Here is a 23,440-nt window from a genome sequence, read left to right as displayed (position 1 = left end):
TCCTGATTTATAGTTTTAAAATAGTTAGTTTATATATTATTATCAAGAGAAGCAAGTGAGGATGGAGATATTTTAATTAGAAAAGAATAAATACCACTTTTTAAACAAGTTTTTAAGGGAATTGGACCATGTTGACACCTTTTTCTTTAAATAGATAAAGTGCTATTTTAATGTGCTGTGAAAACAGATGCTACATCAGATATAAAGGGTGGTGTCTGTTGTTTTATCTAAGTTCAAATTGTCATTTAATCTTTCACTCCATAATTAATCACATGAATGAGCACTAACACTTTACAAACATTTTTCAACTCCCAGCACTAGATTTAATTTTAAAACTAAATGCTCTTGTGCTAAATTTTTATTTACATTGCTTGCACAAATATTTGTGATTAATATCTGCTGCAAGTAAATACTGAATACAGCATTTAGACTATCCCCCAAACTTTGATATTTTATGTTCACTACAACAAGGGTTGTAAGCATATTATTGCTTAAATTTACAAGATATTGTAATATATGCTTTCAAGTGTGTATTATGTTTTCACTTAATGTTAAAAATCATTAGTCAAACTTTTTTAGATGACATTTTAATGACCACTGCAGCTTTGGAATGTGGAAAGTCACATTAAAGGGCTTAGTTCAACTCACTTTTCAAATGGTAAAGAATACCATTTGAAGACCATGGGACAGTGTTGCAGACAAAAGAGCTATTCTATTTTGCACAACTATTATACAAATGGAAAAGTGGTGAAGTGTGATGCTGCAAGGTTTCCTTTTGAAAAGACTGCAGTATTAATAGATTGTGTCATAAAATATGTTATGTGTAATTTATCTATAACCGTACGTGTAAATGTGGATGTTGTTTTTGTGCCTCATGGCCACATCTACCAGACAATCTTTGCAGCAGACGCAGTCAGGTCACACAGAGACATATTAATCTTTTGAGTAATTCCCCTATCATTATTTTTTAAACTACCTTTTGGACCTATATTAATGACTACATACATTGTCAAAGTCTGATATTTTAAATTAATTATTATTTTATTCTTAATGTATTCTTATGTTTAATTCAGTGTGCCCATTTGATGACTTCAGATTAACCTGTCAGTTGTGCCTAAAATAAATATTTTTATAGTTTGTTTTATTATAAAGGTTTTAAAAATGTAACTGGAACGTGTGAATTAAATCAATATATTAGACCAACCATTTTTGAAAGCATGATTTGCATTTTTTGTAGCTTCAGGACATTCCCAGAGAAATATATCATTAATTACACCACCAGACCTTTAAATACAGTTGTCACATGCTCTTGGTATTTTGATCAGTTGTGTTAGGTAAATACTAGTCTTTTCTACTTATTCTCATATGGGCAGACACTGACTAACCAACATGGGTCTGTGGAATTCCTCAAATTATCCCACATTAAAGTAAAAATTACCACTCCACAGAAAAATATTTGAGCACCTATTGAGTACAGTCAAAGGCCATGATTGGGTAAAAATAACTATTGGAGAGATGTCCGCTTTAGGCTGCCATGCTTGTTGAAGCTTTTCTCTCTCTCTGTTTTGTCACACGGATACATGTGACTGACACGCCCCTCTACTGAGATGTAAACATGGTATGAATTTTAAAAGACAGGCTGTGCACATTGATCGCTGCATAATGACTCATCTGGGACCCAGAGACTCTGACCCTGGCAACGAGCGCAGCGTTTTGAAATAGCAGTGTGGCACGACACCATAGCAGCTGTCTCAACGAGGAGAAGCCTCTGAGAGGAAGCAGCACTTTTTGAATTGGGCTCCTGGATGTGTTTTATATTGTGGTTTTACTTTAATTAAGCTACAAGGCAAAGCATATGCTGTGCTTTGCTGTGAAGACAATGCATAGGACAGCAAAAGGCTTTTATGTTCTGGTATTTATAGTAAAAGATGCTCAATATAATAAACAGGGGAGGGACCTTCATTTCAAAGCAGTAGGGGTGACGAATTGCCACATTTAAAAATAAAAAATGTCCCCTCCTGTAAATTATGCCTACGAGGACAGGTATATATATATATATATATATATAAAATATATCATCACCATCAACAACATATATCGATCCACTGCTGGATGAAGGCCTCACGAAGGTGTCTCCACTTGCTTTGATCTATAGCTTTCAATTTCCATGTCACGGCTGCACTGTTTATTATTTCATCTCACATCTTTTAGTCTTCAAAATATATCCTATGTACTGTGTATGTATGAATATATATATATATATATATATATATATATATATATATCATGAAAAAACAAATATATTTGAGGTGGAGGTCAGAATGCCTGCTGGGTTAGCAATGTGACCAGGTTGTTTGTATTTTAAGTGCTCTTAGAAGCCCATCTCCACTTTGAGTCTCATAATAGCTGATTGTGACTGACTTTTTTAATGCAGTTGTCTCATCTTGATGCTTAATGAAGCTTTCAGTATCCTGCATTAAAAAGTACCTGGCTATCATCTCCCCAAAGGCTTCCTCACTTTCAAATAATCAAGAGGAACCATTGAGATAATGCTTTTGCGAGTCTGCAGATTTTCAGACTGGAATGTGGTGAAGCTAGCAATTGATCAGTTTCTTGCAATTCTTATCCGAACGCATTGGAACAACATATCCATCAGACACACTAATTATCAGGGTTGTTACTGCACCAATAATTACAGTTTCTTTGCAGAAGAGAAAATGAAGAGTTATTAAATGTGTCCACAGCATAAATTGTGGTTGATAAGAAGTAAAACTTTTCCAGTTGGTTATATAAAATGCAAAAGTGGAATATTATGTGCCCTGAAATACTCATTACTTTCTAATTAATCATTTAAAATCCGTATTAAAATCTCTGCAAATGATTTCCAATTAATATATGTAATTTATAGATGGACAAAAATGAAATCTACTACAAAGTCATCCATTTTGTTACAACATACCCCACTACTAGCAATTAGAACTCCACCAATATTTAATAATAATAAACTCAGTCCATAGGAAGCAAAAAACTCCTTCAGGGTTCAAGTAAGTCTAAAAGCGCCACTGAATTCAACAGCTTGTGTTTTGAAGAAACTTTAGGCATGACACTGGATACGAATCAAGCATTTCATCCAGTGATAAAAAACAAAAAGATTTGTTTAAAATCTGTCGTTTTCCTCCTCAAACTTCACAGAGAATCAGCGAGTTTGTGTTTGTCATTTACATTTCGTCACAATCAGTTCCAGCAGCATTTTTAATGGTCTCTCATCGCGCTCTCCCTTCTCTGACTGACAGCTGGCACTGTGTCAACGCAACTAGTACACAGCTGACTGGAGCTGGCACTCAAGCCCTGTTTATCACTGATCAAACAACGCGTTAAAGATTTCATTAACACCAGGCAGTGCTAACATTTTCGTACAGAGACATCTGTTCTCACCTGGCAGGTCACAAGCAATATCAGACAATCTTGTTAATGTTCCACACAAATCCCATAAACACTGAGGGCACATTTCTTAATCGAGTTACCAAAAAAACTCAATTATATCATTGCTGTTCTGCTCAGTTGTCCCAGAACACCCTTGGGTTTAGGTTCTTTATTAGACAGTCTTCAGTAATACAGAATTGAATGTTTTTTATCTAGCTTTGTATTTTGGAAACTACTGTAACTGTTTGACCATGTGACTAGTGTAAGTGAGGGCAGTAGGTGCAATTTATCTTCTTACGTCAGAAGAATTACACTTGCTTTTCAAATGAATGCTCGAAATACATTCTAAATATAGTTCTTCATCACACACCATCCTAAGAGATATGTTTCATTGTATTGTGTCAATGCTTATGGGTCATCAGAATGAATCCAAAAGATATCGCACAACATACCTTTTAGTAAAGGCTGTTGTATCAATCAATACTTTGAATAGCCCTGAGGAAGATGAGTTCAGACTTTGGACATTGCTGTTTCAATCATTTGGTGTCTAATTGGATTCTAGATGCAGGTGCGTATCGCCAGGTTTTGAATGACAGCATCGAAACCCAAACCTCTTGCTGTGTTTTTAATCTCTACCTGCAAATCAATGTTATTCCCTTGTGAGCTACCAGACAGTTTCACACCCATTCTCACACAGAAGATGACAGATCCCTTTGAAACTTAACCCACCTAAAGCAACTGAATAGTATTCCAATTTATATAGCCCTGGACTTACTACAGCATCTGAAACACATCCAAATAAAACCAAATGTGTTTTCTAAACTGAATGTGTCTCCCAAACATTCATCACCCACAAAATTACTAATTGTTTTCTTATATTTTGAACTCTTATAAACATTACTCTTATAGACACCGTACTTCTTCTCAGCACTGATTCCCGTGTCTGAAGAAAATCACGGACGCCATCCACCATTTTGTATATGTAAACACAAAAATCTTCAATTTGTTGTTATTTATTTTTTCCTTTCTTTGATTTACAGCCGTTTCCATTATGAGGTACAGTGCTTCTGCCTTTGGATTTGCTGTAAGTAAAGCTATTTAATAACAAATAGGAAATGGTTTATTACAAGCTTTGGTATTATGGAGCCCTATACCTTGTTTTGATCGGAGGACGATATTTATTGTGGTCTGTGATGCAGGCCCTTACATCCTAGATCCTTTTGCGCACAGAAGGACAGTAAACAACGATATTTATACTCGGTTATGTATACAGACTAACAGTGTTTTTTTTTTTTTAATAAGACAATGAGATGAGATATGCAGTGGACTTGTGACAGCGCTATTAAATAATTAATAGAATGAGGAGAGTAGTAATGCATTGCTCAGATCTGAAAAGTTCTCAAAACAGCAGCTGAAAATTGATTTGGTACTTATTCCTTAAAAGCAAGCTCGGTTTATTAGCAACTCCAGCTCAAAGAAATTAATTGTTATTGCCCAAGTAGAGGAAATTAACCGTTGTCTTACTGGTCCTATACTGTACTGCTATGTTTTTCCTACTCACTAGAAGGATAGGTTGCATGCATAGCCATTCCTGGATGTCCGAGAGCAAAGGAAATGAAACAACATCCCAGCTCAGGTTGTCTTCTGAGGATTGCAATCACTGCCACCTCGACCTCAGAAACACATGGGAGTGTGATTCAGCAAAACGTGGAGGGAATATTGGCGGAGAGCGGTGGTTTTATTGCAGCAGCATAATTACAATAGCTTAATTAAAGCCTGGATGCTGTAGGCCAGTGTTTTCCATCATGTTAATAACCCATCTTTCTCTTTCTCAGTTTGACGCCACGCTGGATGTGTTATCCTCCATCATCGTGCTGTGGCGTTACAGCAACGCGGCCGCTGTGCACTCTGCTCACCGGGAATACATGTGAGTACACCGAGCCCCACACAATGCAGAAAGCTCTTTACTTCCTCTCTGGCTGGGGGTGTCACACTGTGCGTCTCCCTGCCGATGTCCTGACCTATGCGGTGCCGAGCCGCATAGTTCCTTTTCAATATGATTTGTGAAAAAATGTAATCGAATCAAGGATGATTGTCATTAGGGCTTTAGCACCCGTGTACTGTATCGGTGTACATTTCCTCCAGGTTCATTGGTGACTCGGTGCTTGTCCAGAACTCAAGTGATGTTTAGCCCCGTGTAAAACGAGCTCAAGGAGCACTTTGTGGAAGAAACCCAGCGCTGTCTGACTGTCTCTTTGTGGGTGCGAGATAAAGGCAGGGAGCAGTCGGCAGCAGCTCGTCTTATCAGCCCCTTTTTGGAAAGCAATGCTCTGATCGGGGCGGGTGTCTTTTGTGTGGTAGTTAGTAAAGACGTTTTTGTTAGTTGTGCACAGAGAAAGAATACAAAGCACTTGCAGCACAGATGTAATCTGTATCACCCTTCAGGGAGCACTAAGACTCCTGTTTCCCGGGATCCTCTTGCCTGCTGTGCACAGGTGACTGGCGGCTGCCAACACAGATATAGGCCTCAGTCTCAGAGGACTTGTGCCTTCTGTATAAGAATTTGAAAACAACAACATACAACTGGTTATTAGCGAATCAAAGTCTGTTTTGTGTGACACACTTAAACAGAATTTACATTTTCTGATTATTGAATGAAAAAGAAAAAAATCTATACATCTGCTTGTTCTTAATATATACCTTTAATAGTGAATATTGTAAACATTGATAATATTTTACACTCACTCCAGGTCTATAAGCCTTGATGGTGACTGACATAACACATCCCAAAACCTCAGTTAATTATGCCACACAAGCCGCTCCAGTACTTTGCTCTGTGTTGAACATAAAGGAATGAAAAAGGTTACATGCTCCAGTGAGTTTTAATTTGAAAATTGTCAGGGTGCGTGTTTGTAAACCATCTATGCTCCTTAAGCTTCTCGTCGTCTTTATCCAGCTGCTCTGTAGCAACAGATTTAGATGGGCACTAACCAAAGTGATTTGTAATTGAAGAGACACTTCAGGAACAGTAGAGCTGTGCTCGGGATATAGGGCTGGAGACAATCTACTGCCAACTCGAAAATGTGTTAGCAGCCCACAAGTTGAGAAAATGCCTGAAATAAACAGAAGGCAATACTTTATTCGTTTTTTTTTCTTTCATTTCTTAACTTAGCATAATGTGCGTCTTGTGTCACATGTTTGATTAACTTCCAAATGTAACAAAGAATGAGAGTGTTCTGTAATGCTGCTGTCTGGTGTGAAATCTAACAGTCGGAGGGAGGGAGGATTGGCGTAGATCCCTGACAGTGGATGACACATGAATTGCAAAAGGGAACAAGTAATTTACGCTTCTGTGCCCCTGTGCCACAGTAGTCTGTTTATTATTAGTATTATTATTGATTTATTTATTAGCAGACTTTACACAATAAGCATTTTAAAGCATTTCAAAAGTGCAGTAGTACAATCCGTACATGTACAAAATACAATCAGCATGCATCCTAGTTCAATTAGGTAACAAGGGCAGTAATACAGTTAAGTCCTGGGTATGTGCTAAAGGTAGGGGGGGCGTATGAGATGTTGGAGTAAAACAATAGAAGTATTAACGTGTCACCTGGCATGTGTGGCCGTTAAGAAAGTTGTTTCTGGTTCCGTGCATCTACCTCCTCTTCACGCAGGCGACAGCGGGCAACTGAAAGCAGGTTGCAAATGTATTAGGAAGTTCACACGCTCCATTGAACTTTATTATCCTATTAGAGTACACTGTTATGTGTTCAGCCTGAAAGGAAATTTAAAGAAATGAAGTGTGTTTCTACAAGAGGAGTGACCCACTGAGATTAATACTGAACTGCTGAGTTATGGAGCGAGGCCATTCTCTCCCCACCCCTCCAGTTCTTTTTAACCAGCAACGTAAATGTCCTTACGCTACTGAGGTGATCGAGCTAAGTTGCTACACATCCTGACTTCTTGGTTTATCAAACTGTGCACCAAAAGTTGCATCGAAAACATAAATTTTCATTTCAAGGCATTGTCTCCAAATATTCCACAGATAATCTTTTACTGTTTAGTTATTCTGTTATTTAATTCTGTGTAGCTCACATTATGCACACAATCCGTAATTAAAAATGCATACTGTAGCGGTGGAGCAATAATGAAATCGTTTGTATCATAAAGGAGAGAACACAATGCAAAACATGCCGTCTCATTTTGTTCTCGGTCTGCAATGGCTGTGTTAAGTTAGCTCTGTGTATCTCCATGATAAATGACACCACGTCTCATTTTCATTAATCTTGCGCTCGGCTAGATATTCATGCCAAGAGGTGCTCTGTATGGAGAGTGTGGAAAATAGGACATAGACGATCTAATTACTGCAAGACACACTGCCCAGCAAGATGTATTGAGAGGTAATGGGGGAAAACATATTATGCCTCAATTAAGTTACAAGTGTCAGAGTGTTGGTTCATGAGAAACCGTGCCCATATCATCTGTGTCAGCATGTAAAGGATTACTGATATGTGATTCCTCACACTTTCTTCCAATTTGCCAACACAGGATTGATTTAACAAAGTGACCTTGAGTTTAGGTAATGTTGGTTAAGAAGGGCAGATTTGTTGAGAGGAAGAATAATGATTGAAAAGGTAAATACACCGATCAGCCATAACATTATGACCACCTGCCTAATATTGTGTAGGTCCCCCTTTTGCTACCAAAACAGCCCTGACCCATCGAGGCCTGGACTCCACTAGACCTCTGAAGGTGTGCTGTGGTATCTGGCACCAAGACGTCAGCAGCAGATCCTTTAAGTCCTGTAAGTTGCGAGGTGGGGCCTCCATGGATCGGACTTGTTTGTCCAGCACATCCCACAGATGCTTGATTGGATTGAGATCTGGGGTATTTGGAGGCCAAGTCAACACCCTGAACTTGTGGTTCATCAGACCAGGCCACCTTCTTCCATTGCTCCTTGGTCCAGTTCTGATGCTCACGTGCCCATTGTAGGCAGTGGACAGGGGTCAGCATGGGCACCCTGACTGGTCTGTGGCTACGCAGCCCCATACGCAACAAACTGCGATGCACTGTGTGTACTGACACCTTTCTATCAGAACCAGCATTTTTTAAGCAATTTGAGCTACAGTAGCTCCTGTGTTGGATCGGACCACACGGGCCAGCCTTCGCTCCCCACGTGCATCAGTGAGCCTTGGCCGCCCATGACCCTGTTGCCGGTTCACCGCTTTTTCTTCCTTGGACCACTTTTGATAGGTACTGACCACTGCAGACCAGAACGCCCCACAAGAGCTGCAGTTTTGGAGATGCTCTGACCCAGTCGTCTAGCCATCAAAATTTGGCCCTTGTCAAAGTCGCTCAGATCCTTACTCTTGCCCATTTTTCCTGCTTCTAACACATCAACTTTGAGGATAAAATGTTCACTTACTGCCTAATATATCCCACCCACTGACAGGTGCCATGATAACGAGATTATCAGTGTTATTCACTTCACCTGTCAGTGGTCATAATGTTATGGCTGATCGGTGTATGTTCCTATTGTTGTTATATTCTTTCTAATTCTGATGACACGTGCAAAAAATAAAAATCAATATGTAATCAAGTTATCTCACATATTGACTCGGAATGTTCCTGCACCCAGCATCCAAACATCCCTCGCTCGAGAGCCCCTAGCTGAACAAGAAAAACACTTCCACCAAAGTGCAGCCGAGTCTGTAAACCTTGCTCAGGATGTTTTAGATCCTGCAACTTGCAGTTACACTAATTGACCATGGAGGTGCATTCTGCATATTGATTCTGCTTGTTCTCTGTGTTCCTACTGAGTTGCTGACGTACCACTGAGACTCCCTTGATGCACAATCTCCAGCTGGTACTTGCTTCACTGCTTTCTCAGTGTTGCCTAGTTACATTTCTGCCTTTTCTCTGGGGGTCTGCTTCTAGTGAGGCAGGCAGACAGTTCGACATGCACGGCATACTATCGCTGTGTGCCTTCCATGCAGACGGTTTTTCTAAAATAATTAAATATGGTTTATCCTCTTTTTAATTTTTCTTTTTTACCTGGCACACACAGAAAATTGGCTCCAAAAGAGTTTTCCATTGATTGATGTTTTACCAGTACGTAATTAAAATCTCAGGTTTACTCAGGTTAATATAAATTCAGAGCTGGAGAAATAGTCAGGCAAATACATTGAAACGGATGTCCTTGTGAATATATGTCACCAAAATATGTATTAAAAACCAACATAACATTTGAACTTAATTTGTCGTTAGTGCCCAAGATTGCTTATACATTGAGCTGTTGTATTAAGCTTTTAGGTCTTAAAATTGCTTGGCCAATGCTCAGACCTGGGTTGGGTTGGAGATAAGAGTGTTAGGCAGTATCTAAATGTGCTAATTTATACGTGTTTAAGAAGCCCCTATGTATAATTGCTATAATTGCCTCAATTGTATTTTCCTTTATTAATTTGTGTAAAAAGTTGGTGTTTAAATGCGGGTGCCCTAAGATCTAACACATGGATCTTCTGAGACTAAGTACAGTATCTTATTCATACCCTAAAGCACAGTCTCAGCTCATTTAATTAAAGACAGAGTTGAAAAAGTTCAATTTTTTTTTATCCCTGTACTGGAGCATATTTGTTTAGAGACGGATGTCTTACAGTAGCCCACTCATTCAAAGGTCATTTTCTAAATTGCTAATTGCCGTCCAACCCTTCAGCCCATATAACCACCGTCTGTCAAAATACAATAAGTTTCAAACTGAACTCTGATTTAATTTGTTTCTGAATCTTTCCATTCTTATTCCTATATTATTATCGCCCTGCTGTGTGCCATACGATTAAATAGGAATGAACCATACTTAGTCAACATACCACCTTCCTTGCAGACAAGACATGCTAATGCCCTGCAGTTAGTAGACAGTACTGTCTGTTAGATGGAAAAAGTGATTTATTCTTGCAATTGTCAATTGGCTGTGACCGGATTTTATATTTGACACGATCTCAAAGTGTACTGTCGCCATCCACACCTGCTTTCTGTACTGGCACTCGGGAGAAGTAATAACCATGATATTTATTTAAGCACGCCTTCCCTGTACCATGTCCTCGATTCCTGACAGATCTATCGAGGCTTAACAAGAACAACAAATAAGATAAGATGTGAAGCTTTAGAAAATGTATTCTGTAATACCAGTCTGTCTGTATGATTTTCAAAGACCCACTCTATTCTGGGGTTCTTCTGGGAATGCGAGGCCTCGGAGGTTCTCCTCACAGATAGCTGAGCAGTTCAGGCCCTGGCAAGTCTGTTAGGTTGGGTCACCCACAAACAATAACTCATTGAAACTCGGTCTTCCCTCGGGCCAGGTGTCCCGAATAGACATTCGCTATCTTCACTGTAGCACCTCAGTCCTAGCACATAAGCCAGGCAGAGATCTCCCCAGAGGATCCATTTAGTTTCCTTTTCAATTCAGTTCCATGACATCTATTGTTGATTTGCCAACTGACGGGAAACCAGAAGAAGTTCATCAATAGTCATTCTTAATACACATGAGAGCATAGGTTTTAAGCATAGAGATAATAATACTTTGTGTGCATTTATAAAATCTATAGTAGTAGAGTAGTGTGTTTGTATTTGCTCTGCATTAACATGATCTAAACCTGCATCTTTCCACAGAGCCTGTGTGATCCTCGGAGTTGTGTTCATTCTGTCATCCATGTGCATCTTGGGTAAAGCCATCCATGATCTGGCGACACAACTGCTCCCAGAAGTGGTAAGACATGTCCATTCATGACAACTCTGTAGTCCAGAGCTAAGCAAACCGCTACACTGTAGTCACTAAACAAAGTACCTGCAAGTATGTTTGCACATTGACAGCCAGCAATCAGCTGAGATGGCAATCAGTACACTTAGCTCTACATTGAAGGTAGTAAGTCGAAATTAAAATAGGTTTATCCAGTCCCGACCCAGGGGCACACTCTACATAACTTAGACTCACAAAAAGAAAGACTACAGCTGTAGAAAACTCTGGGGAAGTATGCTATATTTGTGTAAAAACCTGCTACTTACTCTTCAATATAATCTCTTAAAGAACCATTATTTTATTCCTTGTTGGCAGCATCACGCTTGTGAGTAAAATTCCATTTGCAAGATAAACTAGTGTGAATGTGTGAAACCATGACACTTCTGAAAGTGGGATTTTGTACCTTGAAACCTGTGAAAAAATAGGGAGAAATATGCAGTCTTCTTTCCCACCCTATAGCATTTTCCCCCCTTTAATTATATGAAAGCCTGGCTCTGCAAGTGGGAAGAGAGACTTCATTTGCAAGAGTGACATTGGTCCCAGAATAGTCTTATTACACTGTTGCCAGGCAATTTGACTTCACAGGTCTATCTTGGGAGCCCAAAACACATGAAAAATAATTCATTAATCCCGAACTGTATCAGGCACAAAGGATGTCTTAAGAAATTAGACAATGTACCTAATGCACATGAAGCAACATTCATGATTGTGTCTCTTTTCTACTTCATCTGTTAACACTTAAATATACTTCATTTTTACCTTTGAAATTACATTTATATTTTGTAAAATGCATTCAGTAGTGGATCAGATGTGAGACGGTTTATAATCATCACTTGAAAGGGAAAGGTCAAACACATATCACATATGTTAATTGACAGCTGGAAATGTCTTCAAAAAGAGAATCGCCCATTTCTTCCTTTGTCATCTGTAGTTTTTTTATGTTGTCTTTAAGAGCATATAGACAAAACCACAAAGATCAAAACAAAAGCCCCACCTGCCATCAAAACCCACCTCTCCTACTCCTTTCTCCCTTCGGACCCCCCAATATGATATAGATAAAGTTCAGTTATAAATATACAAAACTCAATGTATAAAGGAACCAGCTACCCCCATATTAGAGATCCTATAAAATCACTATTTGAATTTAATAAATCAGTGCTTCGTATCTGGTTGTTAAAAAACAAACACTTTGATCTTTATGAATCCACTAAGAAGCAGAACACAGTGTACTTTCTTTTTTTAAATAAAATTTCCTCCACTTAGGATGGCATGCATGAATAGCAGAGGAGAGTGATAAACACAATAAAAAGACCACTGGCGTCTTTGAAACGCCAGCCTGCGACTGTGTTTTCATCAAAGCTGCATCGCTCTGCTCTGGAGAATTCAGAGTCCAGTGAGAGCCTATTAAGAAATTCTGGCGCATACAAGCTCAATCTAAAAATAGCCACCGATGAATCCTACCGAACCTTCATGACTGAGGAATGTTCTATTTCCTTCTGTATAAATTATTAATAATCATCCTGTTTCCTTGGTTTTCAGCCTCTGGTTTCATCTCATGGATATAGCTGTTCTGGTTTTGCTCACTAAAGGTTTATTCTCTCATAAAGATGGCATTTACGGTTTTGAAACTTAATTACTGCTGTGTTTACTATGTTGTTACAGCTCGTTCATAACATAAGGAACCTCTACTACTTATAATTTCTAGGAATAAACTTGTGCTATCATTATTCCAGTCACATTATACACTTCATTGTTGATCACACAGCAAACCGTTTTTTGTTACTCACTCCTCAGAAAAGGAAAAGGAAATTGTTTTCGGTTTGGTTGTGTGGGAGGACCCAGACAGTTCAATCTGAGGAAAAATAAGTTTCTCAGTTTAAAGAGTGCCAAAAGCAAATGATTGTAGCTGGAGAGTGGAAATATTCGAATTAGTTGGGGCTTGGAATGTAATTAGCAAAATATGTACAAATATGTGCTTGAATGTTTTTTTTTTTTCTTATGTTAAAATGTGTGTGGATTAATTAATTTAAGTTTGATTGCTTACATATTTTAAAATACATTTTTATGATATGTGTGCACTTTTTAGTGTTTTATTGAAGATATGTAAATTGTATTATGAAATGTACTAGATAATCTGATACACTGGCAGAGTGAACGCTCAATCTTAAAAAGAAACCCAACAAACAAGCGAAACATGACCCTGAAGTGGAATCCGTTCATACATCATGTTAACGTCATGTTAGTATTTCTGAGAGACAGGCGACATCAGGACTTTACTAAGGCCCAGCGCTTCTGACTGTAACATCCTGATACCCAGATGCTGATTTTGCTTGTTGTGCGAGCGCAGGGCAGACCGGGGCTCGGTAGTCTTTCAGTTGTGTGAGTGGCTGGGCCTCCCCTTGTCAAACAGAGGCGTGAGCGGCAGGCCAGTGCGGCAGGGAATTGAAAACCTGGTCATGAGCTTCTCTTCCTGCTGAGACCTGACCTCGGGGAGCAGCAGCAAAAACACGCTAGTAACGGTTGCTGGCTCAGTGTATTAACACATCCCTATTGCACCACAGCCCTGCACCGCTGCTTGCCTGGCCTGAGCAGGGCAAGAGATTCACTCACGCTTTGATCTCGGCAGTAACTTCATACTTTACTTTGTATATGTTAAACGTTGTGTGCTACTGAATTGTTAACCTCGTAAGTCAAGTTAGAGCATCTGTTAAATACATTTACCGTGAATCACGACAAATTGCCAGTTTTGCAGTATTCCTTCCTGGTTGAAACGGCACCTGTGCATTTGTGGCTGGGGATATTTGCCGTTTCCATTTAGTACCATAAACATAGCCAATACATAGAGCTTTAGTGAATTTACCCAATATTATTTTGATATGGTGTTTATTCTGTCAAGCAGAGTTCTCACGATTATTTTGTTCACTTGAATATGAAGTTACTTAGAATACCATTTACATTTACTAAAAAAACAACACCACTTTGGTACGTTGAAGGCCCCATCTGGTTTCTGGCTGCAGCACTGCAGAAATATATTTACTTCCTTCTCATTAAGAGTGAAATGTATCTCAGTGAACAGCAGCCAACTGCATGTTAATGTAGGCAGCTGATTCCTGCGCTGCGCTGTGGAGACTGTCCCACATCCCTTGGTGCCACCTGTGTAGTGAGTGTGTTATTAACACCCCATTATGCATCAAGGAAATGAGAGAGCTCTACAATTATCATTTGGAGGAGTAATCTATCCTACATTTATTCTATTTGCACCAACAGTGCTCTATGAAGGTATACATTTATAGATGTAGTGACCAGCTAGTTAGTTTGACGATTAGTTAGAAGTGTTTACTTTGCGATCACTTCTTTTGCTTTTGGTTGAGCTTAACCATATTCAAGTTCAACATTCAACAACCACCGTCCTTTTTCGTGTTTGAAAACGGTGTACTTCCACACAACCGCTGTCCACCGAGTTCTGTAAGCCTTTGTGACCTTACAAGAATCTCAGTCTCGAGAGCTGTTTTTCATTAGCTGCGTGTCAACGAAATGAACATGTCAGTCCCTCAGAAGAGCTATTTGTCAGACATTTAGTTTTCAGATGAATAGCCGCACATCCACAGAGCTCTTTGCAGTTTAGAACACAGGAGTGACAATTATTAGGACATTTTAAACGTGTCATGTTCTGTGGTAAAGGTGCTGTACACACAGAGGAAATGGTTAATTATATCTTGGCACTTCAGCCTACTGTGTTAGGGATGCCATGAATGCAGATGCCAATTAGCATGGCAAATGGGACATCCTTTTTGATGGGTTTACAGGCTGGCAGGAGGAATTTCCCCAGTGGCAATGCCTGTAGGTGCGCCTAATCAATAAGGATCAGGTAGCAGCACATGAGACATACAAAAGTAATAGGATGTCTGTCTCTGTCTGTGTCAGTGGGGTTTCCATTGAGGTGACACACTAGAGGTTTTACTGACCAATTTCAACAACAAATCAGTTCATGGCTGACGTTTGTACTGTTTTCAAAAGCATCCCGCAAATTAAGGTTTGTTTTCTACGCTTGTGATTAATACTGCTGTAATTGAGAGATATGAAGGCTGATGAACCTTGTCCGGCAGTCACTTCTATCCAAGCTGTCAAGCTCAGCTGATGTTTAAATCTAATTGTGGAGGAGGCAGCCCATTGTGAAGGGGGTCAGCCTCCTCCCGCTAGTTCTCTGACAAGAGGAACATGTTAATTAAGTAGAAAAGGAATTGCACTGACCCAGACAAGGCCGAGGACTGAGTTGTTTCTCCTGCTGCACCAATTCGATTGTGAGACGAGGCCTAGCACCTCTGTTTCAAATATTTACAGAAAGAAAATGACATGACCCATTGAAAGACAGGTTGGTGTTTGTAGGTTTCTATGCTGCATATAGAAAAAAAGAAAAGAAAACTGCTGTACATCGATCATATTTTAAAGGTGGTTAATGGTCAGAATAATCTCATCAAAGCACACATCAGTGGAAAGATGCAGTTGCTGTTATTTTATTTTTTTCATGACTCAGAAAAACCCCTGCAAGGCCTTCCTGTATTATTAATGCTGTTTTCCAAGCTTGCCGGGGCACTGCGGTACTCACCGGCCTCCTTCTCCTCTCCACTAGGATGACTTCCTGTTCAGCGTGTCCATCCTGAGTGGGATACTGTGCATCATCCTGGCGGTGCTGAAGTTCATGCTAGGGAGGGTGCTGACCAGCAGAGCTTTGATCACAGATGGTAGGTTTCTGAAAAGTGGTGGGAGGATGGAAAGGGGGGGAGATTGACATATCATCTTCAACATTGAAAGGCAGATTGTTTTTTAAAGAGGTTTTTGTTTGAGAGTGAATTCATTTTTCCACACCAGTGCACCGTGGAGTCTCATCATCTCCTCTCCGACCGTTTCCCTCGCTTCACTTTCATTGTACGACAAGCCCATCTGGTGGGGGTACGAGTTCAAATATAGGAAGTCCTGACATTGGAGCGGGTAATAGGAATTAATTCACACAATAAAATGATGCAGATGATCTCTCGGAGGTGTGCGGAGCTCGGCTATGGTTGTTTCGGCGGCTTGGGCTGTGTGCCAAGGCAGATGTGATAATCACACACATGCACACACACGCACGCACACACCCACACACAGACACGCACACACACACACACACACACAAACACAGACACGCACACACGCATGCACACACAGACACACATACACACGCACGCACACACATGCACACACACACAGACACACATACACACGCACGCACACACATGCACACACACACAGACACGCACGCACACACACACACACACATGCACACATACACCTACACACATGCACACACACACACAGACACGCACACACACGAACACAGACACACGCACCCACACACCTACACACATGCACACACACACAGAACAGCAATCCAATAATCCATTGTTTCTTTTTTTAGCATTTGACAGCAACTTTATTTCCCTGAGGATTTATGGCATTAGTTTCTGGTAATGAAAGACTGGGTAACAGGGCAGGAGGCTGTCAGGAGCAATTGGACTGTGTTGCTCCCTGTATTGATCTTCACCGGCTTTATAAGAGAAAACACTTCTGTGTTTTGGGAGCAGCCCACTCGAGCTGTGCCTGTGAAGAATGACAGGATGAAGCCATACGTGTCTGGCGTCTCACAGCCCTTTATATCAGGCACGATGGCAGATTAAGTGTGTGAGCATTACTGGAAAGAAACAAAAAGTACGTCTCAAAGTGGTTGACACACAAATGTAGTAATACATGGATACGATGGTTGTTAAGACAGAACAGCCAGGTAGCATTGCCCAACCACAGCAACCAGATTATCTGAGCCTTTTAAAGCACTCATCATCTAAATCCAGCAGCATCGTTTTAGTGTCCATTTGGCTTCAAACATACGCACACACACACACACACACACACACGGACAGGTGGTCCCGGCGGGTTCGATCGATTGGCAAGAGGAATCCAGTGCCGCAGATGGGATAAAGATGGCACTCCTTTTAAGGTGCTTTGTTAGAAGATAGACGTGTAAAATGTCAGAAAAAACGGAATAGAGCTCCTCTGGATTGCATATAGAGATTGTACAACATCAGTGGGGTTTTATAAGCCTGTCAAAGATAGCTTTCAGTTCAAGACAGATTCCTGTCCGCGTTGAATGGGCGATGTCTGACCTTAAGACTATAAAGGAAAGCTGGGCAGGATCTGTGGGTTTGTTCTCGTGCGAGGTAAACACGAGCTGATGGCTGCCTGCGTTTGTTGATCGGCCTTGTTGCCATGGCAGTCCTCATCCGGCAAGGCGCTGCTATTCCCAGCCCTGTCTCATTTGCGCTGATTTGTGCGGAGGCGGCCGAGCAAACCTGGGCCCAGCGCTGATATGGAGGAGAGACTAGTGCTCGTCTACAGCAGGGAGCGATCGCAAGATGAAGGATCACTTTCCAACATTACCCCCCTGTGCTGTCACAGCATGGCAGCGTTTCTGAGCGGCTCGGGGTTCAGTTACAGTTTTCGACTGTTTGATTAATTAAGCTGCAGAGATGCAAATAATGTCACCACGAGATTGTTTACGTTTGAATTGGAGCGGTCACGAATAAGTGTCATCCCAACAAACACCTACAGATATGACACTGTTGTACTTATTCAAACACACGAGCACAGTTTAGACGACAGCGTAACTCCCGGGCAGTAACAGGATATTATTTTGCCTCAATCAGCCAGAGTCTGCAGGCTGCGTGAATGTGTACTACCCCTGCATCACCGTTAGGGGTCTCTGAGAAACCAGCATAACAAGAGGTGACGGCCTGGGGCATGAAACCCACGCAGGAAGTGCATCTGCAGTGTAATGAAATGTGTGTGTGTTATCAGCGGCCTCCCTGATCTTATCGTATAGATTTTGCTGTGTTTTGTGTTTGTAGATTTGATCTACGAACACCAACATCTATAATTCATATATAAATATTTTGCATAAAACATGTGCTGTACTGTGCAAAATATCATACATTGGTTTTTGCAATATTATTTTTGAAACAGATTATTAAAAAGCCACTGTTATTCTTGTACACTTTAGTTTCTTTTTAATTCGTGCCTCCACTGAACTTCATGAACTCCACAACCATCATTTTACACTTGGACACCACTAAGTGCGTCACATTACAAATTATATATCATAAATTGCACCCAGTAAACAGCACGATATGATGGCTTCACACAACATATTGTGTTTGAGGTGTACCTTTTCCCTGACCTCCTCTCTTGTATCACTATGCCTGAATGCCTTAAATGAGATAACATCTGGAAGGGAACTTTGTCATCTGCCTCGAAATAAAAACAGCAGCGATAAGAAACAGCAACTCGTAAAGATTTCATCTTAGCAACTGAGTTTTCCTTATCTTCTCCTTCCTTCAGCAGCGTTGCACAGCCAGTACTAATGGGAAATACGTAATACCTAGTACTAGATAAACCAGCCGTTCAACTAATGAAGGTTCTTCCTGCCCATAATAACCTCAGCCTTCACTGTGCATTGCTCTCCAGGGTTCAACTCTCTCGTCGGGGGAATCATGGGCTTCTCTATACTAATAAGTGCCGAGGTTTTCCGACACCATCCTCAGGTCTGGTATCTCGATGGGACAATAGGTGTCCTTATTGGGCTCATCATTTTCTCCTACGGAGTGAAGTAAGTCCCACTTTTACTAAATTTCATGTTTTCAAAATGCATAAAATGTACAAAAGGAAAATAATAACTGAAACATCATCACAGTAAGAGTGTCCCATACAAGATCAGGGTGACAGAAAGTCCTCCAGTTCGCGAGTATTGGCAGCTGGAATGGAAACGTCCCTGTTGGGCACGCGGTGCGCCCTGGCAATGCTCTCGGTGGCACACGTGCTTCAGAAGTAGCAAGCGAAGGCAATGTGTGTCCCCTGGCGTTCCTCAGTCCATCTGGCTTCTCAGTGCCTTACAGCTGTGATATGACGTGCGCAGGGAAAACATCCCGAGTGGGAAAAGGCTACAGGTGTATTAGTTACACTCTATAAATGTCTGTTCATGTCGTCCATATGCCCAACAGAAAATAGGGCTTCGAGCAAATGTACAGTGAGTGCCCGGACCTCCCCTGTGTGATGCTGACATGAGACAGTGTCCCAGTATATGCAGTTCACCGCCTTGCCCTCTGTCTTGCAGGTTGCTAATTGACATGGTCCCTCGAGTGAGACAAACGCGTCACTACGAGAGGTTCGAGTGAGAGGCCGCCGGGGGCAGGACGGCGGGACACCCCCCCCCTCCACAGCTCTTCGTTTCTAGAGACTCAGAGAACGGATAAGCATAAACCATAAGGTGCCAGTGGTATTTAAGTTAAAATGAAGCCTCCCATTTCAGCAACATCGTGCCGTTATTTTTGTCTCTTTCTTTCTTCAAACCCAGTGTGTAAAATAAAAGGTAGAGAAAGTCAAGGAAAACAAGGAACGCCTCATCCGACAGTCTCCTCCGAGGGATCGCTGAAGACAACAATGCGAACGTTGGGTTAATGCGAGGTCCACGCAGCCCCACACCGACACTAGCTCAACACACTATTAGTTCAAAGGAAGTGGCTGAAGCCTTTTTAGTAGATATAATTTGCCTCCATGTTTCAAACATCAACATGCCTTTTCTCTGTGGTGTTTTACAGTGGTAGGTTTTGTGCTGCAGCTCTTTCATATGTCACGGTGGACGCAGGAGAAAAAGCTCATACCAGCCTCATGGGAACCAGCTGATCGGGAGGTTTGTGGTCAGTTAGATCTTGTGGGTCACTGTTATCTACTATAGCTTAATTTTTAAAGGCCACGAGGTGCCATGAAAACTAGAATACCAAGTATGATATGCACATATAGTCTTATCATTTCCTTTTAATTAAAAAGCAGATACATTTTTTTAAATATTACACTTGGATCCGTGTACAACAGTACAGTCGAGTTTCACAGCAGGAGTATGGCACCAGTCTGATGGGTCTAATTACTGCGGAAAGGAAATCTCTATCTGGGGATCTCAGCTGCCCACATACATCAGTCAGAAGAAGCCAAGGTCAGCACAATCCAGCTCAATACAAACTGTTACCAGTCTCTGCCGTCTCTGGTGGATAGAAAGGAAATAAAAAAAAAAAAAGGAGTGAGAAGAAATATCAAGCGCTTCACGATAGCCAGCAAAATGCGTCCAATTGGATATATACGAATAGCACAACGACGCACTGAGCATGCTAGTGGGTAAAAAGAAAGCACAACATTATATAGTTAGAAGAAACTAATATAATATAGCCTTCATTACTCACAGGAAGATATCAAGCAGACATACGCTTAAAAAATGCCTGTAGTGTCAGTAGATTATACATCCACCCCTATTCAGACTTTGCCATATACAGAGCTGACATCAGAAGCCGATGAGATTTGTCCAGCCATTCCCTTTCACCCACACAGCTCTGGTTCTGATAGTTTGATGTTCATCCTCCCGGTGTGGCACAATTTAACACACAGATGAACTGGATTTTAAGTGAATTCGTTCAGTCTTTTGTGGTGCCTTGAGAACCAGTGACACGGATGGAAAGTTTACAGACAGTGCCAGTTGCTGTATGGGTTTATTGGTAGATATAAAAAGAAACCTCGTTTTGACTGTAAACTCAGGCTGCTGTCGATTAAGATGTCATTTGTTTTCAGTTTCCTGAGCTTTCACAGCATGTTTTATGAGCTTCCGTGCTGCATTAGACCAGTTTTATTTTTTTATTACTGTGCCACTGGCAAATTAACAAACAAAAGTGTGACTGCCAAAGGAAGATTAGAGCTGGAACTGAAATAAGAGAGACGTTCCCTTTTCTTTTTCTTTTTTCACTGCAGTTGAGCCAGATATGTTGGCTGTAAATCAAGGCTACTGAAAGAGATTTAATTTCTCACTTAATTTCACATTACCTGCTGTTTCTCCACCTCTTCTTAAAATTCTATACAATCAATCATAAGAAGTAGTTTTATTCACAGCTATATTTAAACCTCCAAGTATAAATAAAGAAACCGTGTCATCCCTGGGAGAGTTACAGGGGCTTATCTAAGAGTTTGGGTTTGGTTTGGTCGCTTGTCTCGCACACCCATGATTGCTGAACTACAGTTCCTCTTGGCAGCGTTAGGCAGCCTCACACAGAAGGCCGTTACATTAGTGTTGAAGGTCAGTAATTCTGAGCCTCATTATGACATTAAATACACAAACCGTTATCTTTGGCAGTGGACACTTGTGTGCAGAATTCAGAGAGGACTCCAGTCTCCACATCAAGCCCTATGAACTAAAAGCGCTACAATTCACTAATTATACAGCTTTGATTTTTTTTTAAGGAATACCAGCACCTTTTGTACATAAATACTGTAAATATCTTAATGCTGGGGTTGTACAGTAGGATGTATGTGAACAATTCCAGCAGCCTGTCATTTCTGACTGTGACTTGGCTTGTGACTCTTGGCTTGATATTAGTCTTTACCAGTGGTTGGTTGTCAAACTTGGTCTTAAATCAAAACCGTGTCGAATTTTGCTCAGTCCAGTAAAACCCAGAAACGCTCCCAAACCAAGTAGAGTACATTCCCACGAGCTGAATAATCACAATCATTTATATTTATAGTATATATAGTATATATATATATATATATATATATATATTATAGTATGTAAACGGTTATTCGGTAATTCCAGCATTACGTTTACCTGCTTACCTGAAGACTCTACTACACATCCTCAACAGTGTTTAACAGTCCTTTAAACGAGGCAGAGCGTGTGGTTGAAAGCTCGGCATGCCTTGACTACTTCAAGCTACTAGCCTTCAATAATGGGAATTCCTATTGAACATTTAAACACAAACAAAAACTAAAAATGTCTCATCGTCCGCCAATTTGTTTCACTCTAATCTGACGGATTCACCCCAGGGGAACCTGGGACAGTCAGATGAATCTTGGTTGTGAAAACCTATACAAACAAAAGCTTTAATGTTAATTAACTTGCCTAATGCAAGGATTTCTTAATATCCCGGAATAATAATTGCCATAAATAACATTTATGTACATAAATATAAGTGTATCTGTGGGGTATTTTAAACTGAATAAACTGCCTGTGAGACACTAGTACATGTGAATTAAATTTAATGTAAAGTAGGTAGAAATGATTGCACAGTTACATCAGTGTTTAGCAGTATACTGTAAATATTAAAGAAATAAGTATTGTATGTACAGGTATAGGAGACCGGATTCATATTAAAAAAAAAAAAAAAATTATATATATATATATATATATATAAACAGTGTTCATCAAAATGTTTTTTTTTTTTTTTTACCATTCAAGTTTCTTACATGTCAGACATACTACATATTTTGTCATTTTCTGCATTTCTATAAAACAAATGGGGGGAAAAAACATGTTAAAAGAAATTGTACAAAATTGTTGTGTATGATATTGAAGCCATGGTGATAGAAACTACTTGATTAACTGGTGTCACGTTTTGTGGGCAACAAACATTTGAAAGTGACTTCTGGGAGTGTATTTAAGCACACTGTATCTAGCACTTTATTTAAACTTTTTATTTAAAAAGCTAATGTATTGTAGGATCACTAATAACATCTATTTAATGCAAGAGAACTTTTTCTTCTGAAAATTAAGATTTATTTTTTCCTGTATGTAATTGGTTTGAATCCAATGTCAGCTAGCTGCCTTCTCATCCAACAGACATACCACACACGCACAGACACGCATCGACATTCATCGCTGCTCAGAGCACACGGACAGTGTGAAGTCCTGTCGGGCGTAGTTGCTCCTGCTGTGACGTGAATCATGAATGAAAGCACAAACAACTTGCCATAATGCAATAAATGCTGCCATCATATCTTCCAGTTAGCATGTGTAAGGCCAGCACTGCACTGCAGTTACAGTATTTGACAGACAGCTCACCAACAGACACATCTGACCGGATTTCCCTCTGCGGCTGGTGGTTATGCCATATAATATACACTAGCCCTATACAGAAACACACAGTCCGATGAAATCAGACAGGCAGACGCGTGGGGAATTTGAATATGCTTGGTCTGTAATGTTGTGAGAGATCACCACTGAGAGTGTGACATTAAATATGTGAGTGTCAATATTTCATCAGTACTACCGAGAATGTATACACCCTGTACATTGATAAAGTACACACGTGCAGCCGTGAGACG

General features: G+C 40.4%; 1 protein-coding gene across 1 annotated transcript in view; it reads left to right on the top strand.

The window, feature by feature from the left end:
- tmem163a (transmembrane protein 163a) overlaps window positions 1-19,613 on the top strand; it is a 50,332-nt gene extending 30,719 nt beyond the window's left edge. Inside the window, exons 3-8 of the mRNA XM_066688564.1 lie at window positions 4,464-4,507; window positions 5,259-5,350; window positions 11,089-11,185; window positions 15,846-15,957; window positions 18,770-18,911; window positions 19,416-19,613. Of these exons, the coding sequence (XP_066544661.1) occupies window positions 4,464-4,507; window positions 5,259-5,350; window positions 11,089-11,185; window positions 15,846-15,957; window positions 18,770-18,911; window positions 19,416-19,476 (548 nt within the window). The 3' untranslated portion in view covers window positions 19,477-19,613. The remainder of the gene's footprint in view (window positions 1-4,463; window positions 4,508-5,258; window positions 5,351-11,088; window positions 11,186-15,845; window positions 15,958-18,769; window positions 18,912-19,415) is intronic.
- Window positions 19,614-23,440: the final 3,827 nt, after the last annotated feature.

This window comes from Amia ocellicauda, chromosome 16 (genome assembly GCF_036373705.1).
Source record: "Amia ocellicauda isolate fAmiCal2 chromosome 16, fAmiCal2.hap1, whole genome shotgun sequence".
Taxonomy (NCBI): Eukaryota; Metazoa; Chordata; class Actinopteri; order Amiiformes; family Amiidae; genus Amia; species Amia ocellicauda.
This window is presented reverse-complemented; position numbering and strand designations above follow the sequence as displayed.